We start from the raw sequence: 22,674 nt of genomic DNA on the forward strand, positions 1-22,674 counted from the left end.
GATCTGTTTCACAGCCATTTTACAGATTATGCCGGGGTTTCCCAACATGGCGCCTGTGGGCACCATGGGGCCCGCTGACACCTTTTCTGGCGCCCACCAAGTGTTTTTACAAAGTGGGTAGGGCCAGATGGGGCTTTTGCCCAGCAAGATTTCTGATTGGCAATTGGAGATTTGATTGGCTGTGCAGATTGTTAAAAACACTGCTTTGGCAGCAGCTGCCACCACAGCTCAAGGATCTTCACTGTGTGATGGAAGGTAAGCTGTAGCAGTCTGTTTTGTGGCTGTCTCTGCCTCCCAAAGTAGCCATTTTGTGGCTGCTCCCACCATGCTGTGTCAGAATTCCAAAGGTGCCCGCAGCCTCAGAAAGGTTGGGGACCCCTGGATTATACTGAGGCAAACCCCAGAGGGCCTTGAGGCCTCTCGGAGCCACCTCCTTCCAACATACCCAATTCCTCCTGGCCTTGTTTCCTGCCTGAGTGGGAGTAGTTGCCCACGAGAACCACGGATCTATCTACACGTTTCACTAATTTATGGGATGCATAACACTCATATGGAGTATAAAGCAGAAAAGAAGGAAGAAACATTGCCGATATCTTTGAGGATCTGATTTTGTCAAACAGAACCCGTGCATCATTTGTCTGGTCCCAAAATATCGTTGGAGGGTACTGATTGATTAACCTTGCTGAAGCGAGGCAGTAAGGGTCATGTTAAGTGCCTGGAAGGGAGATCTCCTGGGAACCCTGTTATGTCAGATTTCGGAGATGGAAGAAAGGCAAGGATATAAGTGTAATAAGTAACAAGAAGAGTAGGTTTTTATACCATGCTTTGCTCTACCTTAAGGAGTCTCAAAGCATTTACAATCACATTACCTTCCTCTCCCCACAACAGACACCTTATGAGATGGGTGGGGCTGAGAGAGTTCAGAGGTAACTGTGACTGGCCCAAGGTCACCCAGCAGGCTGCATGTGGAGGAAACCAACCCAGTTCACCATATTAGAGTCCACCACCCTTAACCACTACACCATATTAGAGTCCACCGCTCTTAACCACTACACCATGTCCTTCTTTCCTTCATAGTTAGTCTTGGGGCTTAAACTTTTCCAAAATGTAGCTGTAGAAAAGCAAAATGGGGTGGCTGGGAGATCAATCCCTCCCCCTCATATACAGTCACATTACAAGAAACGTCTGTGGTAAGGAATAGGGGGCACAGGAAATTTGATTTTTAGAATGGCAATTGTAGCAACTTCAAAATCTGTTCAACGGTGTTAACTTTTCCCTCCATTTGCCTACATTCCCCCATTCTTTGGATACACCTTTTTTCCAGCATTTTCCCCCCCAGTTCGGGACATATTTCTGGCTAGATGAATGGGAGATGTGGGCCATTGTGCAGAGTGAAAAACAGGTGTTGCTGTCCCCATGTGTAAAAAACCCATTTTTCTCTTCCTGCCGTAGCATCTGTTAAATGCTCAGTCTGCACAGTAAAAATCTACAAATCCACCTTTCCACCTGAACTCCTTTAGAGAAGTGAACCCACCAGCGTTCTTAGCTGCTGAGAGATGCCTTTGATTGCGGGTTATCCAAGGGCAACTAGGTCATTGTGTTAAGGGTGACCAGAGTTCTCCTCCGATAAATGTTTTGCAGTAAACTGACAGGAATTAGAAATACGGTCTGCGGAAGGAAGAACTCTTGAACCCAGGGGATCTTCCTAACTGAAGAGTTAGGGGGATGGGACTGCCAGCTGCAGAGACAAGCAACAAACGAGAGAAGCCCTCTTGTTCAGGCTGAGCTGGCATCTCCAGGCAAGGGGTCAGTTTTATGAGGCTGGAGAAACATATCAGGAACCGCAAGACTCGAACAAACAGCAAAGACTTTAAAATCTCATTGCAGTTTCTCAAGCGGTACGATGGAGCGATTAGCTGTTTGTCCAGCCGTTTATAAGGGATCTTTTTTTTTCTCTTTTGCCTACCATATCACAGTTGCGAAAAGGGAGGTGGATTAAGAGGATCCTTGTGATGAATCTTGTAAAAAGACTTCAGTCTTTAGCACCCTAGCATTTCTCGTTGGCTGTGTCTTCTGTTGGCTCTGATGTTCTTTGGGATATTTGGCACTTGAAGTTTGGGCACATATCTGAGCACAGTCTTCAAGACCATGGTGCAGCAGAAGCCATCCCCAAATGCTGGATTCTGTTTATACTAATGGAGACTTGTGCTACAGCCTAGTAAGTTTACTGGTTAATCTGCCCCCACCCCCAGCTTTTGTGACATAACTGATGAAAGCCCTCTGAACGATGTTGTATAATGACAAAATTCTTTCTTGGAGTCCATAGGATGGTTCACTGGTAACAAGGCATAGTCAAATTATAGAGAGTCAAGGGTAGGCTTTGTATATTAAAAAAAGGAGTTTATGGGTTTGAAGAGGAGAATGAATGTGAATTGATAGAAGGATTGGGGAGACTGTTCCTGGCCTAAGACAGGGAGCACAGAAAGGCCATACAGTAAACGTATTTGAACCCAAGTAGTCTGCTGTGGTAGCATTTAAAAAATATTAGGGGGCCCGTGGCTTAGTGGTAGAGTATCTGCTTGGCATGCAGAAGGTCCAAGGTTCAATCCCCGGCATTTTCAGTTGAAAGGATGAAGTGGTAGGTAATGTGAAACACCTCCACCTGAAACCCTGAAAGTACCTCTGCCAGTCTAAGTAGGCAAAACTGACTGATGGACCAAGGGTTGGATTCGGTATAGGGCAGCTCCGTGTGATCCTGTGATTGCAGCCTATGGGCTCAATATTCCTAGTTAAAATCAAGCGTTGAAATGTTTCTCATAGGTTTTGCCTGAAGTGCCTGTGATGAAGGCAGGTGACCACCATTGGCATTGGATTCAGTGGGGCGAAAACACAATTAGGGCCCTGGGGCCATTGAGGGACGGTTAAACTGAACCCAGTGTCTGGAGCTTGTTAGATGTAGAGATGTGATGAGAAGGGGCTTTGTTGGAGCCTGGTTGGTTGTGTGTATATGTGTGAGGGGGAGTTTTATATCCTTTCTGCCCCACTGCAGCCATTTTCCCCACTCCAATGCTAATCAACAAAGTGGTGAAATTGATGAGACCAGAGAGTGTATAGATTCCGGTCCAGCCAATTTCATTTCTAATAGATGTTTTCCCCAAAAAATGTTTCTGAATTTGCTGGAGAGACAGAGTATATTAGAGAAGATGGGGGATAGTGATCGGTTAAAAAATAACCATACCAGCTCCATCTGCTCCTTTACCAAAGTCTTTGCCCTTGTCACTTTCGACCATCTCTCTAGACTGTAAGATATCTATAGTAAAACTCCCTTGAGGTTGAGCAAACTCAGGGTGAGAAAATGTTTGTTTACTTTTCTGTCTGCTCAGTGAGCCAGTCTGGTGGCGTTTTGCTTCAAGCTTCACAAAGGTGGTCCATTTTCAGCTTCACAGGGATCCCCTTATATAGAAACAATTTAATTTGAATGTGTGTGTGTGTCTGTGTGTGTGTGTTAAGTGCAGTCGCTTCCAACTTATGGCGGCCCTCTGCATTAATGTCCTTCAAAATGTCCTATCGTTAACAGGTCAGTGTGCTCAGTCTGCTTAGGTCTTGCGGACTGAGGGCCGTGGCTTCCTTTATGGAGTCAATCCATCTCATGTTGTAGCCCAATGAATATTCTTTACCCGTTTGTTTTGAGTCTGCCTTTCCTCATATGTCTTTTTATTGGTAGTTAGTGTTTTCTTTTCCCTTTCTCCTGTTATTTCAGGCATATCAACATTGGAAGTCGTTTTCAGGCAGAGATACCTGACCTGCAAGACAGGTCATTCTTGGATAATTATGAACATCCAGCTTCATTAGTGTGGAAGCCGCGGGGAGACATCACTACCAACAAGGAAACGCAGAAAAGAGGCACGTTGGCAACTTTTTCTCCATAAATTTAACCCCTCCTCCCCGCTCCTTCCAAATTATTGCAACTTGTTTTCCTTTTCTTCTGTACTATCACATTTTTAAACTTCCCATGCAGAGTTTGTTAATGCTTTTTTTAACAAAAATCTCACTTTCAGTAACAGATCTATTAAAATTGGCCTGCTCCAGTGCGATGCCAGGGGGCGGGACCAACCTAGAACTAGCTGTGCACTGTCTTCATGAAGCCCAAGGAAATATTTTGGTAAGCTGTTGTACATTAATCTCAGACAAAATAGACCAAAACCTTGCTTTTCATTATGCCAGTATTCCAGGCTTCATGGCATTTACTATAAATATGTAGACTTTGAAAGAATAATCAGGTTAATGTATCACATGCCCCCTCCCCTTCCAAATATACATCTCCTGCTGTTCTAGTCAAACGTAAAGAATATGAAACTGATTGCACCTTGAAGAACAAACGATGGTTTCCTTTCTATCAATAAGAGCCACAGAAGCCAGCGATATTCAACTGGAACACATGTTGATTTATCTTTTAAATTTGTATCTCCCACAATACTGATGGGTCTTGAACATGTTTGCATGTGTAATTGTTTTCGTGTGTGACAGTTTTTATGGTGCTTATGTCTAATGCAGGGGTCCCTAAACCTTTTGAGCCTACGGGCACCTGTGGAATTCTGACACAGGGTGGGGGGCGCAGCCACAAAATGGCTGCCATAAAATGGCTGCTGCAGGAGGTGGAGCCTGCCACAAAATGGTTGTCATTGCTTGCCTTCAGTCACACGCTGACAATCTTTGTGCTGTGGTGGCAGCTTTCACCAAAGCAGCATTTTTAAAAATCTTCACAGCCAATCAGAAGCCTTGCTGGGCAAAAGCTCCACCAGGCCCCACTCGCTTTCTAAAAACACTTGGTGGGCGCCAGGAAAGGTTCAGCAGGTGCCATGGTGCCCATGGGCACAATGTTGGGGACCCTGGTCGAATGGCTTGTTTTTTCATACTGTAGTTTTTAATTGTAAGCCTCGAGCAGGATTATGAAGAGTCGGCATAAACATATTATAAATAAATGGAGAATACTGTCAAGTTTGATGAAAATGAGTGAGGGTTATATTAAATTGTAAGCCAGCACTCCCAGGAGATGTCTTCTGGAAAATCTCAAAGGAAGCACCTTCATTGAGGTTTTGGAATCGGCAGGTGTAATTCAGCCAACTAATCTCTTACATCAGCTTTTTAAAAAGACAGTTATATGGAAAAAATTCTAATCCGTCGACAGACCTCACTTTCTGGCACTGAGGCTGCCTGCATTTTAACATTGGCCATCACAGACTGTGGTATAAAGGTACACAACCAAACCACAGGCTGGCACAATCATTCTGTGCCTGTGTCAGCACGGGCTAAAGGAACGTTGGCATAGGATTGTTTGTGCCTCACCAGTCTGCGCTCTTGGAGCAGTGCCAGCACATGGTCAGGAAGTGGAAGTCCTTTATGGCACCCTTTGCAGAAAATAAGTTCTGCCTCCTATAAAATACTTCCCCTAGACTCTACAAATGCAATTAATAGGGGTGTTCCCCTCTCCTTCCACCCCACACACCCAACCCTGAGTTTCTCCCATTTGTTTCTCCTTGGAGAGAGTTTTGAGATAACTTTCTGAAACAATTCCAGGTGGCGCTGGAGATGCTGTTACTCCAAGGTCCACAGAAGCCTCCTTGCCATCCTCTCGCTGACTATCATTATTCAGGTAACCCTATATAAATAAAGGTGGGAGGGTACAGGATTTTAAAGATGCCAACATCAGCAGCCATTGGTGATGGAGGAAAGTGCCGTCAAGTTGCAGCTGACTTATAGTGCCCCCTCATGGGGTTTTCAAGGCAAGAGATGTTCAGAGGTGATTTGCCATTGCCTGCCTCTGTAGAGACCCTGGACTTCCTGGGCGGTCTCCCATCCAAGTACTAACCAGAGCCAAACCTGCTTAACTTCTGAGATCTGATGAGATCGGGCTAACCTGGGCCATCATGGTCAGGGCTAAAGACATACAGAGGTGGTTTGCCATTGCCTGACTCAGCTTAGAGACCCTAGTATTCTTTGGCGGTCTCCCATCCATGTGTTAATCATGGCAGACCCCTGCTTAGCTTCTGAGATCTGACGAAATCAGACTAGCCTGAGTTATCCAGGTCAGGGCCCCCCTACTTACCTCCCTCTACTTAGTTTTTTGGGTTGACATTTCGTTGCTCTACAAATAGGCTGTGAAGTTTGATAAGCAGCAGTAGCTGGGGTCCACAAAGAATCATAGGGTGGGGATAGTGGAAATTTCTCCTCACATACACAAATGATATACCATTGATATAAGACTGCCTTCTGAGTGAACATGCTTCAGATTGCGTGCAGAGGATTGCAACCCTTCTTCAATCTGCGTATGTTCCTGGGCACATCGATACAAAGGATTATAAAAATAATAAGCAGGAACCTTGTAGCCCCTAAAAGGCTAACAGTTTTATTCTAGCAAAAGTTTTTGTGGACGAGAGTCCACTTCATCACAGGTATGAGGTTGATCCTTGCTTGGCAGAAATACATGTATGCGGTTGTGAAGAAAAAAAGGTAAACAAAAGGGTCAGAAGTCTGAAATGCAACAGAAGGAGGTACCAAATTATAGACTTTTTATTTTGCTAAAAAAATACTACATTATGGCAAAAGCAATTTCTTGGAATGTAAATGGACTGAATGAGAAAACTAAAAGGGCTAGAATCTTCAAATATCTACAGAAATATAAATACTCCCTAATTTGTCTACAAGAGACCCACATAGCTTCAAAGCATAAAAAATACTTGGAGAAACAGGTGCTTGGACAAGCATTTATTGCTTCAGCCAAAACTAAAACAAAGGGAGTGGTAATCTATGCCCACCCCAATCTTTGTCCAGAATTAGTATATAAAGACAATGAAGGAAGAATTGTAATTATCAGAACTAAAATATTGGGACAAAGGACAATAGTGGTTGGAATTTATGCACCCAATGAAGGGAAAAAATCCTTCTATGAAAAATTACACGATTTGATAGTCCAGCACGCAAAAGACCAAATTTTATTGATGGGCGACTTCAATGGAATTATTCTCCCATCACTGGACAAAAAATCAAAAGCAAAAGACATCAACGATGGATGCTTGCCTAAAACTTTCTTTACCATGGCTTCAGAATTAGAATTACAAGACATTTGGAGAACAATGAATACAACAGCTAAAGAATACACCTTTTATTCAGCAAGACATGATTCACACTCCAGAATCGATATGATATGGGCCAGTAAATCAATTTTCACGCAACTACGTAAAATTCATATCTTACCTAGAACTTTTTCTGATCACAATCCTGTTACTTTTGATTGGAACAATAAACAAGCATTTAGATGGCGAATGAATGATAAACTTTTAAAAGACAACAAGATACAAAAGGAATTACAGGCCTTAATGAAAGACTTTTTTGAAATTAACCTTAATGGGGAAACTTCTTTGAATACAGTTTGGGATGCATTCAAAGCTGTTCTGAGAGGTTTTATGATACAGAAACATTCGGCCTGGAAGAAGACTCAATTGCAATTTACAAACAATATACTTTGGAACTTACAAAATTTGGAGCAGAAATTGGTAACGGTAACACAGGAAGAAGAAAAAAGAGAAATCCAAATAAAGATTTCTGCATCTAAACACCAATTAAATTTGGTAATAATGGAGGAAATGAATAAAAATCTGAAACTTGCTAAACAAAAGTATTTTGAATATGCAAATAAACCAGGAAAATTTTTAGCAACACAACTGAAGGACTCATTCCAAAAGAAGATTATAACAAAAATCCAAACTGTTAAAGGACCAGTTTACTCAACTTCAGAAATTCAGAAAGAATTTGTTTCATTCTACTCTAAGTTATATCAGAAAGAAAATACTCCAAAACAGAAAATAGATAAATTTCTAAACTCAATACAGATGAAAGCTTTGTCAATGACCCAGAGAGAATGTATTGAAGCTCCAGTAACAAGGGAAGAAATACAAGAAGCAATACTGAGACAAAAAACGGATAAAACACCTGGACCAGATGGAATTACTGCATTATTTTATAGAACATTTAGTGACAATTTAGTTGGATTTTTTGGCTCACTTTACAATGCAATTTTGGACGAGGGAACATCCCCGGAGACTTGGTCACATGCATTTATATCATTGATACCCAAAGAAGGAAGAGATCCAGAAAAAACATCTAATTACAGACCTATATCCCTGTTAAATGTGGACTACAAAATTTTTGCTTCGGTTCTGGCATGTAGGATAAAACAATTTATTAAGGATCTTATACACGAGGACCAAGCAGGTTTTATACCAGGAAGACAAATAAAAGACAATGTAAGAATTTTACTAGACTCACTGGAATATTATGACCAGAATATTCAACAAACTGCGGCTTTTGTATTTTTGGATGCAGAAAAAGCCTTTGATATGGTCTCTTGGAACTTTTTGAAACGGATTTTGGTTAAATTGAATTTTGGAGATCGTTTTCAGAAAGGTATATCGGCTATTTATACCTCCCAACAAGCTAAAATTTTGGTTAATGAATCAATGTCAGATAATTGCCAAATCACGAAAGGGACTAGACAGGGATGTCCCTTGTCTCCACTTTTATTTTTGTTGGTGTTGGAACCGCTATGTGTGAAACTAAGAAGTATAGAGGACATCCGCGGGTTAAGAATTAAAAAACATGAATTTAAGTTGAGAGCATTCGCGGATGACCTACTGCTAATTTTGGAAAATCCAACACAGTCAATGAATACACTTCAGGAGACTTTGGACGATTTTGGAAAAGTATCAGGCTTTAAAGTGAATCAAGAAAAAACAAAGATAATATTTAAAAATTTATCGGAAACACAGCAACAGGAATTTATGTCATATACTGGCTGGGAGAAAGCTAACAAAGTTAAATACCTGGGAATTTGGATTACTGCAAAGAATAAAGATCTGATAACCAACAATTACCTCAAGTTATGGGGTAAGATTAAAACTGATATGATTACATGGTCAAACAAAAAATTGTCACTAATGGGACATATTTCAACGATCCAAATGAATGTCTTACCGAGGATGCTCTTCTTATTCCAAAATTTACCAATAATATCACAAACTAAATATTTTGAAACTTGGAGGAAAGACATTTCAAACTTCATCTGGCAAGGGAAAAAACCAAGGACTACTTATAACTACTTGGTGGATCTAAAAACTAGAGGAGGTTTAGCACTGCCTAATTTTCAACTCTATGCTGAAGCGGCAGCTTTAGTATGGCTAAAAGACTGGATGAACTTGTCAAATATACGTTTGTTAGACTTGGAAGGTTATAATAATTTAAGTGGATGGCATGGTTATTTGTGGTATGATAAAATTAAATTACAAGCAACATTTCGTAATCATATAATCAGGTCCTCTTTACTTCGTATCTGGATGAGATATAAACACATTTTGGAACCAGAAACACCGATGTGGATATCGCCTCAAGAAATGCTAACTTTGCGCCCACTTAGACCAGACAAATTTATTACTTATCAAGATCTAATTAATTGGGAAGGAAAGAAATGCTCACTAAAAGACTTTCAACTTCTTAAGGATGATTTACAATGGCTCCAATACTACCAAATCAAATCAGTTTTTGTACAAGATGCTAAAAAAGGTTTTTCTAAAGAAAAATCTTCTTTTCAAAGGATTTTACTAGATAATAATACAAAACTGATTTCTAAAATGTATAATCTCCTTTTAACAATATATTGTGAGCAGGATACGATTAAACCAACTATGATCGATTGGGCTCAAAATGTGGGACATGATATTGTTTTAAATAAATGGGAAAGATTATGGTCCAAAGATCTAAAAGGAATAAAAGCACAGTCAGTGCGAGAAAACATTTATAAAATGATGTATAGATGGTATCTAACACCCAAGAAAATTGCAAAGATTTATAAAACGATGTCCCCTACTTGTTGGAAATGTAACAAAGAAATTGGTTCCTTTTATCACATGTGGTGGACCTGTGACAAAGCCAAAGACTTTTGGGACATGATTTATAATGAATTGAGATTAATACTACAAAAGAATATACCCAAAACACCAGAAATGATGCTATTGAGTATGATTCCAGACGACTTAGCAGTACAAAGAACTTTTTTGATTTATGCCACAACAGCTGCGAGACTGCTTTATGCAGCGAAATGGAAAGGGCTAGAAACTCCTGAGAAAAAAGACTGGATTGTTAAAATGTTTGAAGTGGCAGAAATAGCAAAACTCACAGCCATTCTAAATGAAGAAAATGACGTTCGGTTTTTGGGGGAATGGGGGGCGTGGATGCATTATTGTGAATATGAGTTAAAAATGGGAAGAATGGAAGAATACTTTCTAATCTGATCCAGAGGATTATTTCTGATCTTTTTTATAATGATTAAGTATAAGTATATTTACTAACAGACTATGATTTTTTTTTCTATATATAGTATTGATAGTTTATTAAGATTAGATTACCTACGACGGGATGAACTTTTTATTAAGAGGCAGACAGAGGTGAAGGGGAAGTCTAAAAACTTTTCCATTTTTCTTTTTTCTTTTTTTATTATATGATATGGAATTATAACAACTTTAAGTTAGAATTGAAATTTGATATTGTTATAGATGTTGTTCAATGTAATGGAAAACTTCTAGTATAAAACCTAATAAAATTTATATAAAAAAAAAAAGAAGTCTGAAATGCAGGATGCACAGGGTGTGATGTAATCATGTAAAAGTTTAGACTTGGCCGGGAATAAAAAGAGTAGAGGAAGGATATTTAAAACTGCTTTGAAACTTGCCATGCAACTGCAGTAGGTAATGGTGTGGTTCTGATTCCCCTTTTGCTTGAGAGAATTGTGCACGCCTAACATGAAATTAATGCATGTTTATTTATTGAAGCCTCCCTGACATCACTACTTTGAGATGTAGTGACACCCAGTGGGAAAAGCATGCAGATCGTGACGACAGCACAAGTGTGGTTTTGCCTTTCCGGGCTGCAAAGTTACTCTGTTCCGTTCACATCAGGTCAACACATTCTTTTAAAAGCAGCTGATTTTATTTGCTTTGGCGGCCACAAGTCCCGGAGTTCACACTTACTGGAAATAGTTTATTAGGGATATCGCAGGTTATGAACTACCAAAAAGATAGAGTAACGTTTTCCCCCTATTGAGCAATGTGATTTAGAATTTATTGTAAATGTGTTTCATGCAGCAAGATTAAAGATAGTTACTATTTGGAAGAACACACAATTTCCAAAGCTTTATGACTACTTTGTTAAAATGTGGACAACAGCCACAGTTATAAAGCTAGCTAGCTAGCTTCATCCGAGCTAGGAAAGACCATCAATTACCAGATAAATTTACAGGAATTGGGGCTCAATCTGTCCACTACTGAAATTATTCACATCACATTCACCCTTTAGTATTGCTTTCTTGTGATATAGCAATCTGCATTATTAATGTTTGTACTAAATATTAAAAGTGTGATTTTTCAAAAAAATTACACGAGTTCTGAAATTTTTTTCTGAACATAAAGACCATCAATTACCAGATAAATTTACAGGAATTGGGGCTCAATCTGTCCACTACTGAAATTATTCACATCACATTCACCCTTTAGTATTGCTTTCTTGTGATATAGCAATCTGCATTATTAATGTTTGTACTAAATATTAAAAGTGTGATTTTTCAAAAAAATTACATGGGTTCTGAAATTTTTTTCTGAACATATTGACGAAGTCATTACTAATGCACCTTCTCAACTGGAAGAAAGCAAGCAAAAGAGCAAGAAAGGTTTTTAATTTTGTAAAGGCAGTGATCCATTGAGTGGATTGCTTGTTCTGATATTTCATCTCTCATTGCAACTTCAGGTTCGCATTTGTGGACTCCTGCTGAGAAGCAGTTGTTTAAGAAGGCTTTTGGCATGCACAAGAAGGACTTTTACCAGATACAGAAGAAGGTAAGACCTTCACAGTTCAATCCTGAGCATCGTTGCACCCTTCTAAGCCACTGAAGTATGCAGAAGCATTGCTGCATTTTACAAAATGGATTATTTGCTACCCAATGTGTATTCACTTTGACATTTTTCTTTCTCCCCCTCCTGCTTTAATAGATACAAACTAAGACGGTTTCCCAGTGTGTTGAATACTACTATAGCTGGAAAAAAATATTAAAATTTGACTGCAGTCGATCACAAGTGGTAGAAAAGAGGTCCATGAGAGAGCAGGATGAGGTAGAGATGGAGGAAGAAAAGGTAGAGAAAGATTGTTGTGGGGGGGAGTCTGGCGGGCATTTAAGTGTACGAACGTAAAGGTTTCCCCCTTTTTCCTACCACCCACTTGCAGCTTTACAAAAGGTGGAGTCCAGGCAATAAGTTGTCTTGGGAAAGACATTTTCTATATTTTCTGTTTTTGCTTCTTGTGACTGTTGAGACACACCTTGCCTGCAAAACTCATTCTGCGATAAATTTGTCTTCCCAGTTGTTTGTACTTACAAAAAGACTTTAACTTTTTTTTTTCTCTGCTGGATTTTCCCTCCTTATTTGGTGTGTGTGTACTACTGCATCGAATAGTGTACACTTCAAGCTTGCAAAATACTAGAAAAAATACTAGACATTCTCTATTATTTAAGTGTACTTTGGGTTCTTAGAAGTTGTCGTTGCCCTGGTACATGAGTTTTTGAATGGTGGCACAAGCTCAGATCGGCACCCTGACCCCCTCCCCAAATCCTAACGATTGTCCTATTAATTTTAAATAAATTCTGCAGCCGTTGGAAGACGTAACTTGTATATGTGTGCAGCATCAACAGCGCATGGCTGAGCATATGCTCTACCAAGTTCACAGCAAGCCTACCACCTCTCCACCATATTGTACTGCCAGGGTTTTTGTCTTGTTTTGAATTTGTTTTGCTACTGGGGGCAGGGCCAGCATTTGGAACTCCTGGGAATGCCTTATCGTTGTTTCCTGACTTGCAGACTGCATGCAGCCCAAAGAAAAGACATTGCCACCTGCCTAAACAGGAGAACAAGCTAAAGTCAAGGACCTCCAAAAAAGCCTCACAGAGCACCTTCAGTCCAGCCAGCAGCCTGAAGGAAACTCCGGACAGGCCCAAGAACACCTGCAGTCAGGGGGCGTTTCCATGTAAAGAATGTGCAAGGTATTCTTGGTTTCCTTGCTATGTCAGTAGGGCTACTGCGTACTCGCCAAAGGAATATTTTCTTTTCCTCCTTATCTCAGGAGTCTTACTGTGGCAGTCTGAGGAACTCAGCTGTAGTTCATATCCTTCTCCACATGAATCAGAAAAACCCAAACAGGGAAAAGCTTAGGGGAGAAGGAGGGATTCCATTCTCATTATATTGGATTCCTGAACTGGAGTAGCATGTGTGTGTAGCTCATATTCCCATAGCATCTCACTTAGCACACTGAAAAACTCTGGTCCTTGTCTCCCATCTAGAGTGTTTGATAAGATAAAAAGCCGGAATGCTCACATGAAGCGCCATCGCCTGCAAGAGCAGATGGATCCGATTATAAAGATTAAGTGGCATCTGAAGAACGAGCCAAAGAAGGAAGAAAGAAACACTGACTTTCTCCAGTGGTAACTGGGAAGATGCAGTTTTGGGGTAAGAATGGCGATAAACCTGTGTGCAACAGGAAAATGAGTCGGGGTGTTTGTCAGGCTTTATTTATTTTTAAACTCATAGCACATGTTCATTCGCTGTGCAATGTTGAAAATAAGTGTGTATGTAACAGACGGCCTGTGTGTGTTTAGACTGTTGGTAGCTGGGGGCGGGGTGGGGGAGGTTTCATCTGGATTGAATGTTGCAAAGAGACCTTCCATTGTACCTGTTTTAGGCTTTTTGAGGGCAAAATTAGATTATATGCAGGGCTGCCACCAAAAATGGCATCCGTGCCTAGTTCTCCCCAGATTCCCCAACAACACCCGGTGCAATGCACCACACAACATAGTGCCATCTCACTCTGAGCAACGACAGGGGACCCAGTACAGTCGGTGGCAAGGAAACTCAGCACTGTGAGTTCTGCTTAGGTATTAAGGGGAAAGGGAGAGAACGAGGTGGAAAAGGAGCATCCCTGAGTCATTTGTCATTTCGCCCTAAAAGATGTAACATGTGAAGTGTTCAGGCTGCTGGTTATGGTCAGGTCTCTGCCTAAAACCAGAGCAGTATTTTGGCTTTCAGAACCTCACACGTTTTTGCATAGCAAAGGAGGTGTGAGTTAATCAAGTCTGTATTAAATTTCAATTATGCTCAGCTGTTAAGAACTCTAAAATAGCTCATGCTCAGTTACAAACGGAAAAGCCTTTTTGCTGTCTCTGAAATAATTAAAAAGCCCTCATTCTGTGTGCCCCCCCTTAACTTTCTTTTCCAGGGTTCTATTGTGGGTTTTTGTTTTGTTTTGAGGACAGAGTATGACAATCAGTGAGAAATCACCATTGTATCTTCTTTTTGTGATTGATGTTCATGCAACTGCTTAAAAAACAAATTCACTCTGTACTACTGCAGTGATCTGCATTATTGGTTATTTTGTATGCGCTCACAGTGTTGGTTATTAAATTGGGTTCCTCAGCTGAAGTTGCGGCATCTTCCTGGCCTCCTCTCTTGAAGAGTTGTTATTTCAAAGAGAAGCAAAGTGTCAAATTTAAATAGGATCCTTTCTCTCCCCACACACACACACATACATCCCGTTTCTGTACCCGGAAATCAAGTTGTTGGGAATTATCTGCCACAGGTGGAGAGTTGGGCTGGTCCCACTCTCCTTAAAGCAGGACAGCTCTTGGGGAAGCCGCATGCTTTCTCGGGTGAAGGTTCGTTGTTGGCTTCCTGCCTTTCCCACTCTGATTGGGCTACTTTGGCTGTTCAAGGAAGAGCAGTCTGTAGGTCATTCCCTCGATGCTGTGCCTCTGCCCATTCCGCTTCAGAGAGGCAGCATAATGTAGTGGTTAGGAATGCCGGACTCTGATCTGGAGAACCGGGTTTGATTCCCAAGCTGGGTGACCTTGGGCCAGTCACAGTTCTCTCAGAACTCTCTCAGCCCCACCAACTTCACAAGGTGTCTGTTGTGGGGTAGGGAAGGTGATTGTAACTGGTTTGGTTCTCCTTAAAAGTTAGAGAAAATTGGCATATAAAAACCAACTCTTCTTCATTGACACAGAAGACATGGCTTGATTTTTCTCTCCCCCTGTTCACACCAGTCCCTTGCCTGTTCCTCTCTCCGCACTCATCCTCCCGTGAATGCCCTGCCCTTCTAGTTGATGCCTCAGCCAGCCTCCTGGAAGGCTCATGCGGTATCATTCCAGCGAGCAGCGTGGTGTGTTTGGGGTTGTGGAAAGCGCATCTGTCACACACGGCACTGTGTCAAATCATGGCCTGGTAGGGCATCTTTACGCATTTTGCCAGTGATAATCATGTGGCTCTGTGACATGCTACCCATGGCTCTTCCCCAGTGTAGCACTCTTCCCACTCTCCAGGAAAGTGAGCAAGGTAGAGCTTGTGTTTGGTAGGAATTCCCACCTTGAAACAGCCACTGCTGAAGGACAGGTAAGCTGTGAGCCTCCCTGAGCTGCAGCCCTCATTCCAGAGAATGCAGTAAAGAGCCTGTCCTCTCCACCTACCCCTTCTCGGAAGCCTGTGCTATCATCCCAGCACCAGTGAAACAGCCAGAAGGAAAGCCAACTGACTGCAGAGAAGAGTAAAACCACCAGCAGCAGGAACCCAATTAAACTGGTCACAGTGGTTGTGGTTTCATTCCCTTTTCTCTGCAGCCAGCTGGTCATCCTCTGGGCACCTGGGCAATCTCACTGTCTCACCTGACCTGCTGTGCCTCATGCAGAAGAGAGAGGGAAGCCCTTCCCCTCACTCCAGATACACAAGAGCTGGCTAAGGGTCAACCCTACATGCAGAGATACTCCAGTAATTTAAGTAGTCACATACTTAAGTTACATCGTATAATATTTTGTGTGTTTGGTGTACAGGGTAGAATGTGGCTCCTTCAGCCACTGGTAACGGCGAATGTTACCAGAGTGAGTAGCAGAGCATTATTCGTCACTTTCAAGAAAAATGTGTCCTGACACGGACTCATGCAGGACCATCGTGGCTAGGGCATTCTGAACGGCTCGCTTACCTGCTCACGAGGGAAGAGGTGCACGGGAGGCAAAATAATCTGCTTGACACAGGGCGAAAACGCATGGTCACTTTAGCCTCCTTTATTTCCTGTTTTAGCCAGGATCGAACGCACGTTTGGCGAAATGCATGTGTTCGACCCTGGCTGAATCCTGGCTGGAACAGGGAATAAAGGAGGCTAAAGCGACCATGCGTTTTCACCCAGTTACAGGAGCCTATAAAGCCACTGAATCTACGCCCCTTCCTGTGAAGTGGGGGCCAGTCAGTCAACAGCCCCACAAACTACAATTTAGACTCTGTTCAACAGAGGGCACAGCTGCACCACAGAAACCAAACAGCTGGAGGTGTGTTGATACCAGTTGAGCCCCACTATTATGGAGGCAAGGTGGGGTATAAATGTTTTAGTAAATAAATCAAGGCAGGTGGGACAGTTCTTTGAAACATTTCCCATCCCTCTCCACTCCCGGTTTGTATGCCTCTACATATCACAAGAGTTCAGAGCCCCTGCCCAGATATGGTCTGTGAGACTCCTGATGAGAACATGTATAGGTAACAGCAGTGTCCTTAATTCCAATGGTCAGAGCTGAGGGGGCCACAGACAGCTGTAATCTAATTCAAATATGGGAGGAAAGCTCTCTGGAACAGGTCACATGCACGTACAGATGTTGGAGAGGAATGTGTGAATGGTGACCACTAAAACATTTAACAGCAACTTAGAGGAGCCTCTGCCTGGTAATTTAGCTGCCACATCCCGCAGAAATTTTGGCCTTGTAGTCCACCTTTATACTTCCTGCCAAGCTCTGCACCCTTAGAGGTCCAAGAGGGCAGTGTCGCCGTCTAGCTTCCCTTCGTTGCTAGCTGTGGTGCAGATGAATCTGGCTCCTTGCAGGCTTATCCACATGTGCATTTCAGAGAGATCTCTGCTTTTCTAAACATCAGCGGAGCCCATTAATAAAAAATCTCAGACAAAAACGAACTGTAACTTTATTTATTCCCCCCATCAGATACGCTTATCCTCCAGCCCACCCACTGTTTACTTTTTTAAAAAGTACCACACCTTGATGCAGGTTTATTGCACCATTACTTTTGATTGCATAATTAACACATCCATGGGGGGGGGGGGGAAATCACAGGACACAAACCATTTTCCTTTCCAATGCATATTGATCTAAATCCATTGGGTTGCCACGCATATGGCTTTGGCCCCTATGAAATCTCTTGCTCAGCATATGCTGGCATGTAAGACATTCCTTTCCACAAACCAGTTCCACTGAATCTCGAGGTGAGGCAGCATTTTTGCAAAAGCATCACCAAAGAGAACTAAAAGATCAGCTGTACCCATCTGCTGTGAAAGTAAAGCAAGCAAAGCAATGGCTCTTGAGAGGAGGCAGGTGTTGACTAAAAGTGTTTTTGTTTTCCTTGCCTCTCCTTCCCTGTGATAGCTAGCACTGAGCTAAGGTGATGCTTACATGTTTGCAGCCTGGCCTTTATTGGGGGGGGGGGGGGGAAGAGAACGTTCATAAATTAGGGATTTGGCTCAGCATGTATTGATTTCTGTAATGAGGAAAGACTATTTGGTGGTGTACCAGCCACGCTCCACTTTTCTACATAAGCCTATCCCTCTCCTCCTTGTTGGTCAGTGGCCTCACTCTGCTATACAGCAGGACTGCTATAATTTTATGCAAACATTTACACACTACACTGAAATATGCTTATACATTATTTCTGCCGAAAGGCCATATACTTGTGGCAGAGTAGAATCTCCTCCAGGAGAGCAGGGAAGGAAACATTTTTTAAAAGTGTCTCCCCCCCCCAAAAAAAATTATACATTCTTTACATGGATATATTGTGGGCAAAGGGTAGTCAAAAGTTGTGGGTTAGCTACTTTTTACATTTTTAGAGCTGCGCTCTGTGCCCATGACTGCTTCATAAGTGATTATAACCTGGACTGCCAGCTAATTTTTTGACCTGGCTTTTAGCCAATTCATCTGTTGGCCATCGTCAGCACACTAACAAATTACTACAAAGGTGCCTTTTTTTTTTTTTTTGAAGACCCTGGATATTGTCTGGCTCAACCGGGTTACTGATTTAAATTGGCCATTTGCATCCTCCAAGGAAAAAAAGCCCAATTCAAACCACTGATTTAAGTCAAAAATTTCCACAATTGTTCAGGTAAAGGCGCAAACACCAGGTCATTACTGACCCATGGGGTGATGTCACATCACAACATTTACTAGACCGTGTTTATGGGGTGGTTGCCTTCCCCAGTCATCTACACTTTACCCCCCACAAGCTGGGTACTCATTTTACCGGCCTGGGAAGGATGGAAGGCTGAGTCAACCTTGAGCCGGCTACTTGAAACCGACTTCTGTTGGGATCGAACACATGTCATGAGCAGAGCTTTGACTGCAGTACTGCAGCTTGCCACTCTTTGCCACGGGGCTCTTGTTCAGCTATTTCCTAATTAAAAGTACATGCTAATTTTTTAGCAGTTATTAAATATATTGATTTGAAACTGAATAGCCTTGGAGGGGGTACACTATAAGTTTCTCATCTTTACTTCATATTTTTACTGTTTAAGAAAACAATATACTATATGTACTCTTATTCTTAGATGACTCAGGACCCTACATAGCATTCTCTCTTACAATCTGTCACCATACAATCGGTTTTTGTATAAAGCAGTGCTGGTTAGAATCAATAGTAGGAGGTGCATCTTCTTTCCAGGGTCACTTCCTGCTTTCATCTTCCTCTTCTCCTTGTTTATATAATTGCCCTGCTCACCTCACCCTACAAAAGTAAATAATCACCACAAGAAGTAAGAGCTGGTTGCACTTAGTGGGTTGACCTGTGGTAAAAGGTCACCCAGGTTGATCAGTGATCACCTGCGGTGACTTGAAAGTCTCTTGCACTAAACTAGTATGCTAACTGTGGTGATGCCAAAAGGAAATGTGCACCCTCTTTCTGGGGTAAGAACACCCCATCTTTTCCAGTGCTTCCAGATTATCTAGAATGTTTAACCATTCCAACCTTTCTAAGACTTATCTTCTTGGCCAGACATAATTTCTTCCCCCTCAACAAATTATTTGGCAGATTCTTAGATAGCCAAATCAAACAAAGAGTCTGCCTGTGTGGAAAGGCAAAGACAGAAACACTTACCCATTTTTTTATTCAGCTGTGATTTATATTCTTCTATAAGATCTTCCCTTATTACTCCATTGATTTTACACTTCCCGGTATGTTGTCATGACTATCATTTAATCTATCTACCGCTTGGTAAAGATAAGACTGACTCTGTCCATAGTTTATTATTTAACAGCCACTTTGAAGATATACTGAAAGTTATAATTATGCTCATTTGCATATAGGTGCTCATTTTGCACTGGAACTGGAATTATGATGCTATACTATGACCAACCCAGATATTTTTTCAATTCCTTACAAAGAAAAAACTTTTTTTCACAATAGTTTTAAGCAACTGTATGTTTGCATTAAGTTAAGGTTCTATTTTAGACCTGTTTATTATAATTTTTAAGGAAAACTTTTGAAACTTAAAAAGTAAAAAAAATCTGGTTTTAAATTTTTCCTGTTGACGACAGTGGACTCAGCACCTCCAGAGCGGCTCATTTTGACAAACTACTACTTTTGGCAAAATTTGAGTCCAGTAGCACCTTAAAGCCCAACAAAATTTTCTAGCTTTCATGAGTCAAATCTCACTTTATCAGATACAGATAAGAAATTGCAGGCAGGCAGGCGTTTTGCATGCTTTTCACTACAGCCTACTCTCTAGATGTCCTAAGCACCAGTATGGTCAGTGGTGTGTCATATCTATCACCAACCAAACTCACTGGCCTCCTGCTTTGCCTCCTCAAATGCCTCTCATGTGATTGTGCTTATTTATGACATACCTGAAGTTAGCTTGGAAAGAAGGCGGTTAAGGGGAGACATGATAGAGGTCTATAAAATTATGCATGGTACGGAGAGAGTAGTCAGGGAGAAGCTTTTCTCCCTCATAACACTATAATAATGCTGAAGCTAGAGGGTGAGAGATTCAAAACTGATAAAAGGAAGTATTTCTTCACACAACTCATAATTTGTGGAACTCCCTGCCCCAGGATGTGGTGATGGATGCCAACTTGGAAGGCTTTAAGAGGGGAGTGGACATGTTCATGGAGGATACTAGTCATGATGCATACCTATTCTCTCCAGTATCAGAGAAGCATGCCTACTATATTCAGTGCTGTGGAGCACAGGCAGGATAATACCGCTGCAGTCGTCTTGCTTGTGGGCTTCCTAGAGGTACCTGGTTGGCCCCTGTGTGAACAGACTGCAGAACTCAATGGGCCTTGATCTGATCCAGCATACTTTTCTGATGTTCAACACCACACCTACCATCCCACCCTGCTTTCCAGTCTTGTCTTCGTCCCAGCCACTAACTTGATATGAGCTATGTGAACGCAAACCCTAGCTTGGAAGTGATATTTCCCCCCACAAAAGCTAATGGCAGGCAATGTGCCTGGCAAAGGCAAGCGAGCACATCAACTCCCACTACACATCTCCCCCATGTAAACAAGCGAGGGGTGGATTAACATTTCCTGCCTTAAAGGTTATTTATCTATTCTGCTCTTTCCTTGTTGCTGAAGGACAGGAGAAAAACAGGTTTGAGGACTGAAGTGTTTGGATTCTTAGTGCAACTGCTCCACAACAACGAATGTGTTCAGTTACCTGTGTGTGTGGGGGGGGAGGGTCACTGCACTGCAACAGGGCTCAATAACAGTCCTAAATTTATCTTTGCACAGCTCTTTGTTTGACCAGAAGGGTTTGACAGCAAGTTCCTTTAAAAGCCTCTCTTTCCCCAAACCCCCACTTCTCCTCTGTCCAGCGGTCCCAATTCAGATGCCCTTTTCAAAAACTGTGATGGGGAAAATAAAGGATCCCTAACGTTTCCAGCCCCTCCTTAGCCTAGATGTCGTCTTCCCTCCAGACAAAACAGTAGTACATCTTGTGACATCACAGGATGATCATTTCCCCCACAGAGGCCTAACATGACCAGTTTCTGAATACAGTCATCTTACATAATTTCTTCCACCTACTTAAGGGCTGGGCTGATTCTTAACAGTACTCTACCCAAGTGGAAACATGCAGCCATGCCTTTGCCTGTTTTGGAATCCCATGGAGAAGAGCAGACGCTCTTCCACCAACAGCCAGCCCAAACAGAGAGGGGGACAGGAAACAATCCTTCATCCTTGCCAGAGGAAGATGAAGAAGAGACATCTGTTGGGCCACAGACATACCTTCATCCTGAACAGCAACCATGATACCTAATTTTTGAGGCTGGGGCTCTTCTTTCTGACCAGCAGGGAAATCAAGGGGTAGGTGTTTGTGATGCCAACTACTCCTCTATGGGAGAAGGTGAGTGGCAAGTGGTAAGACAAAGCTACTCATCTCTGTAGAACAGTGGTTGCCAACTTTTCATTTGCGTACCCCTTGGCAGCCCATTTCTATAAATTGTACCCCTCATATTACCAAAAGTTTGTAATTAATATAGTTGCTGTTATTTCAAATGCCTTTTCCCACCAGTATTCAATTTTTTTCACGTACCCCTAAATATCCTTGTTTGTACCCCTAGGGGTATGTGTACCCCAGGCTGGGAACCACTGTTGTAGAAGGAAGTCTGTTCTAAATATTGTCGAAGGCTTTCACGGTCAGAGTTCATTGGTTCTTGTAGGTTATCCGGGCTGTGTAACCGTGGTCTTGGAATTTTCTTTCCTAACGTTTCGCCAGCAACTGTGGCAGGCATCTTCAGAGTAGTAACACTGAAGGACAGTGTCTCTCAGTGTCAAGGGTGTAGGAAGAGTAATATATAGTCAGAAAGGGGTTGGGTTTGAGCTGAGTATTGTCCTGCAAAAGTAATGTGCTAATCATTGTCCTGTAAGTATCAAGATAATGTGCTAATGAGGGTATGGTATGTTAATATGGAATATGGTATGTTAATATGCATGCATCCATCTTGGGGAGGCATACTTAGGAAAAGAAAGCAGAAATTATTCCAGAGATCACATTTCTCTTAGTCAAGTGTGTTATAAAGGCTTGGCTTCCTGTTCTAAAAAACCTCCAGACTAACAAAGACAACATTCAACAATAGCCATGCAGATTAGCTTTGGATTACACACATTAACAGATCACTTCAGGATACAATGGTTCCATATTAACATACCATACCCTCATTAGCACATTATCTTGATACTTACAGGACAATGATTAGCACATTACTTTTGCAGGACAATACTCAGCTCAAACCCAACCCCTTTCTGACTATATATTACTCTTCCTACACCCTTGACACTGAGAGACACTGTCCTTCAGTGTTACTACTCTGAAGATGCCTGCCACAGTTGCTGGCGAAACGTCAGGAAAGAAAATTCCAAGACCACGGTTACACAGCCCGGATAACCTACAAGAACCAATGAAGTCTGTTCTCTTCTGTTGGATTTCAAAGGGGACCCAAACATTCATGCTCACTCTCTCAAAGGGCAATGTGCAAGTCAGCTCTCAGGGC

At 41.9% G+C, this 22,674-nt stretch overlaps 1 protein-coding gene across 1 annotated transcript in view; it reads left to right on the forward strand.

The window, feature by feature from the left end:
* Nucleotides 1-13,577, forward strand: part of ZNF541 (zinc finger protein 541) — a 30,735-nt gene extending 17,158 nt beyond the window's left edge. Inside the window, exons 9-15 of the mRNA XM_056847524.1 lie at nucleotides 3,761-3,903; nucleotides 4,059-4,162; nucleotides 5,578-5,653; nucleotides 11,851-11,939; nucleotides 12,093-12,233; nucleotides 12,954-13,135; nucleotides 13,433-13,577. Coding sequence (XP_056703502.1) covers nucleotides 3,761-3,903; nucleotides 4,059-4,162; nucleotides 5,578-5,653; nucleotides 11,851-11,939; nucleotides 12,093-12,233; nucleotides 12,954-13,135; nucleotides 13,433-13,577 — 880 coding nt within the window. The remainder of the gene's footprint in view (nucleotides 1-3,760; nucleotides 3,904-4,058; nucleotides 4,163-5,577; nucleotides 5,654-11,850; nucleotides 11,940-12,092; nucleotides 12,234-12,953; nucleotides 13,136-13,432) is intronic.
* The last annotated feature ends 9,097 nt before the right edge of the window (nucleotides 13,578-22,674 follow it).

This window comes from Euleptes europaea, chromosome 3 (genome assembly GCF_029931775.1).
Source record: "Euleptes europaea isolate rEulEur1 chromosome 3, rEulEur1.hap1, whole genome shotgun sequence".
NCBI classification, from domain to species: Eukaryota; Metazoa; Chordata; class Lepidosauria; order Squamata; family Sphaerodactylidae; genus Euleptes; species Euleptes europaea.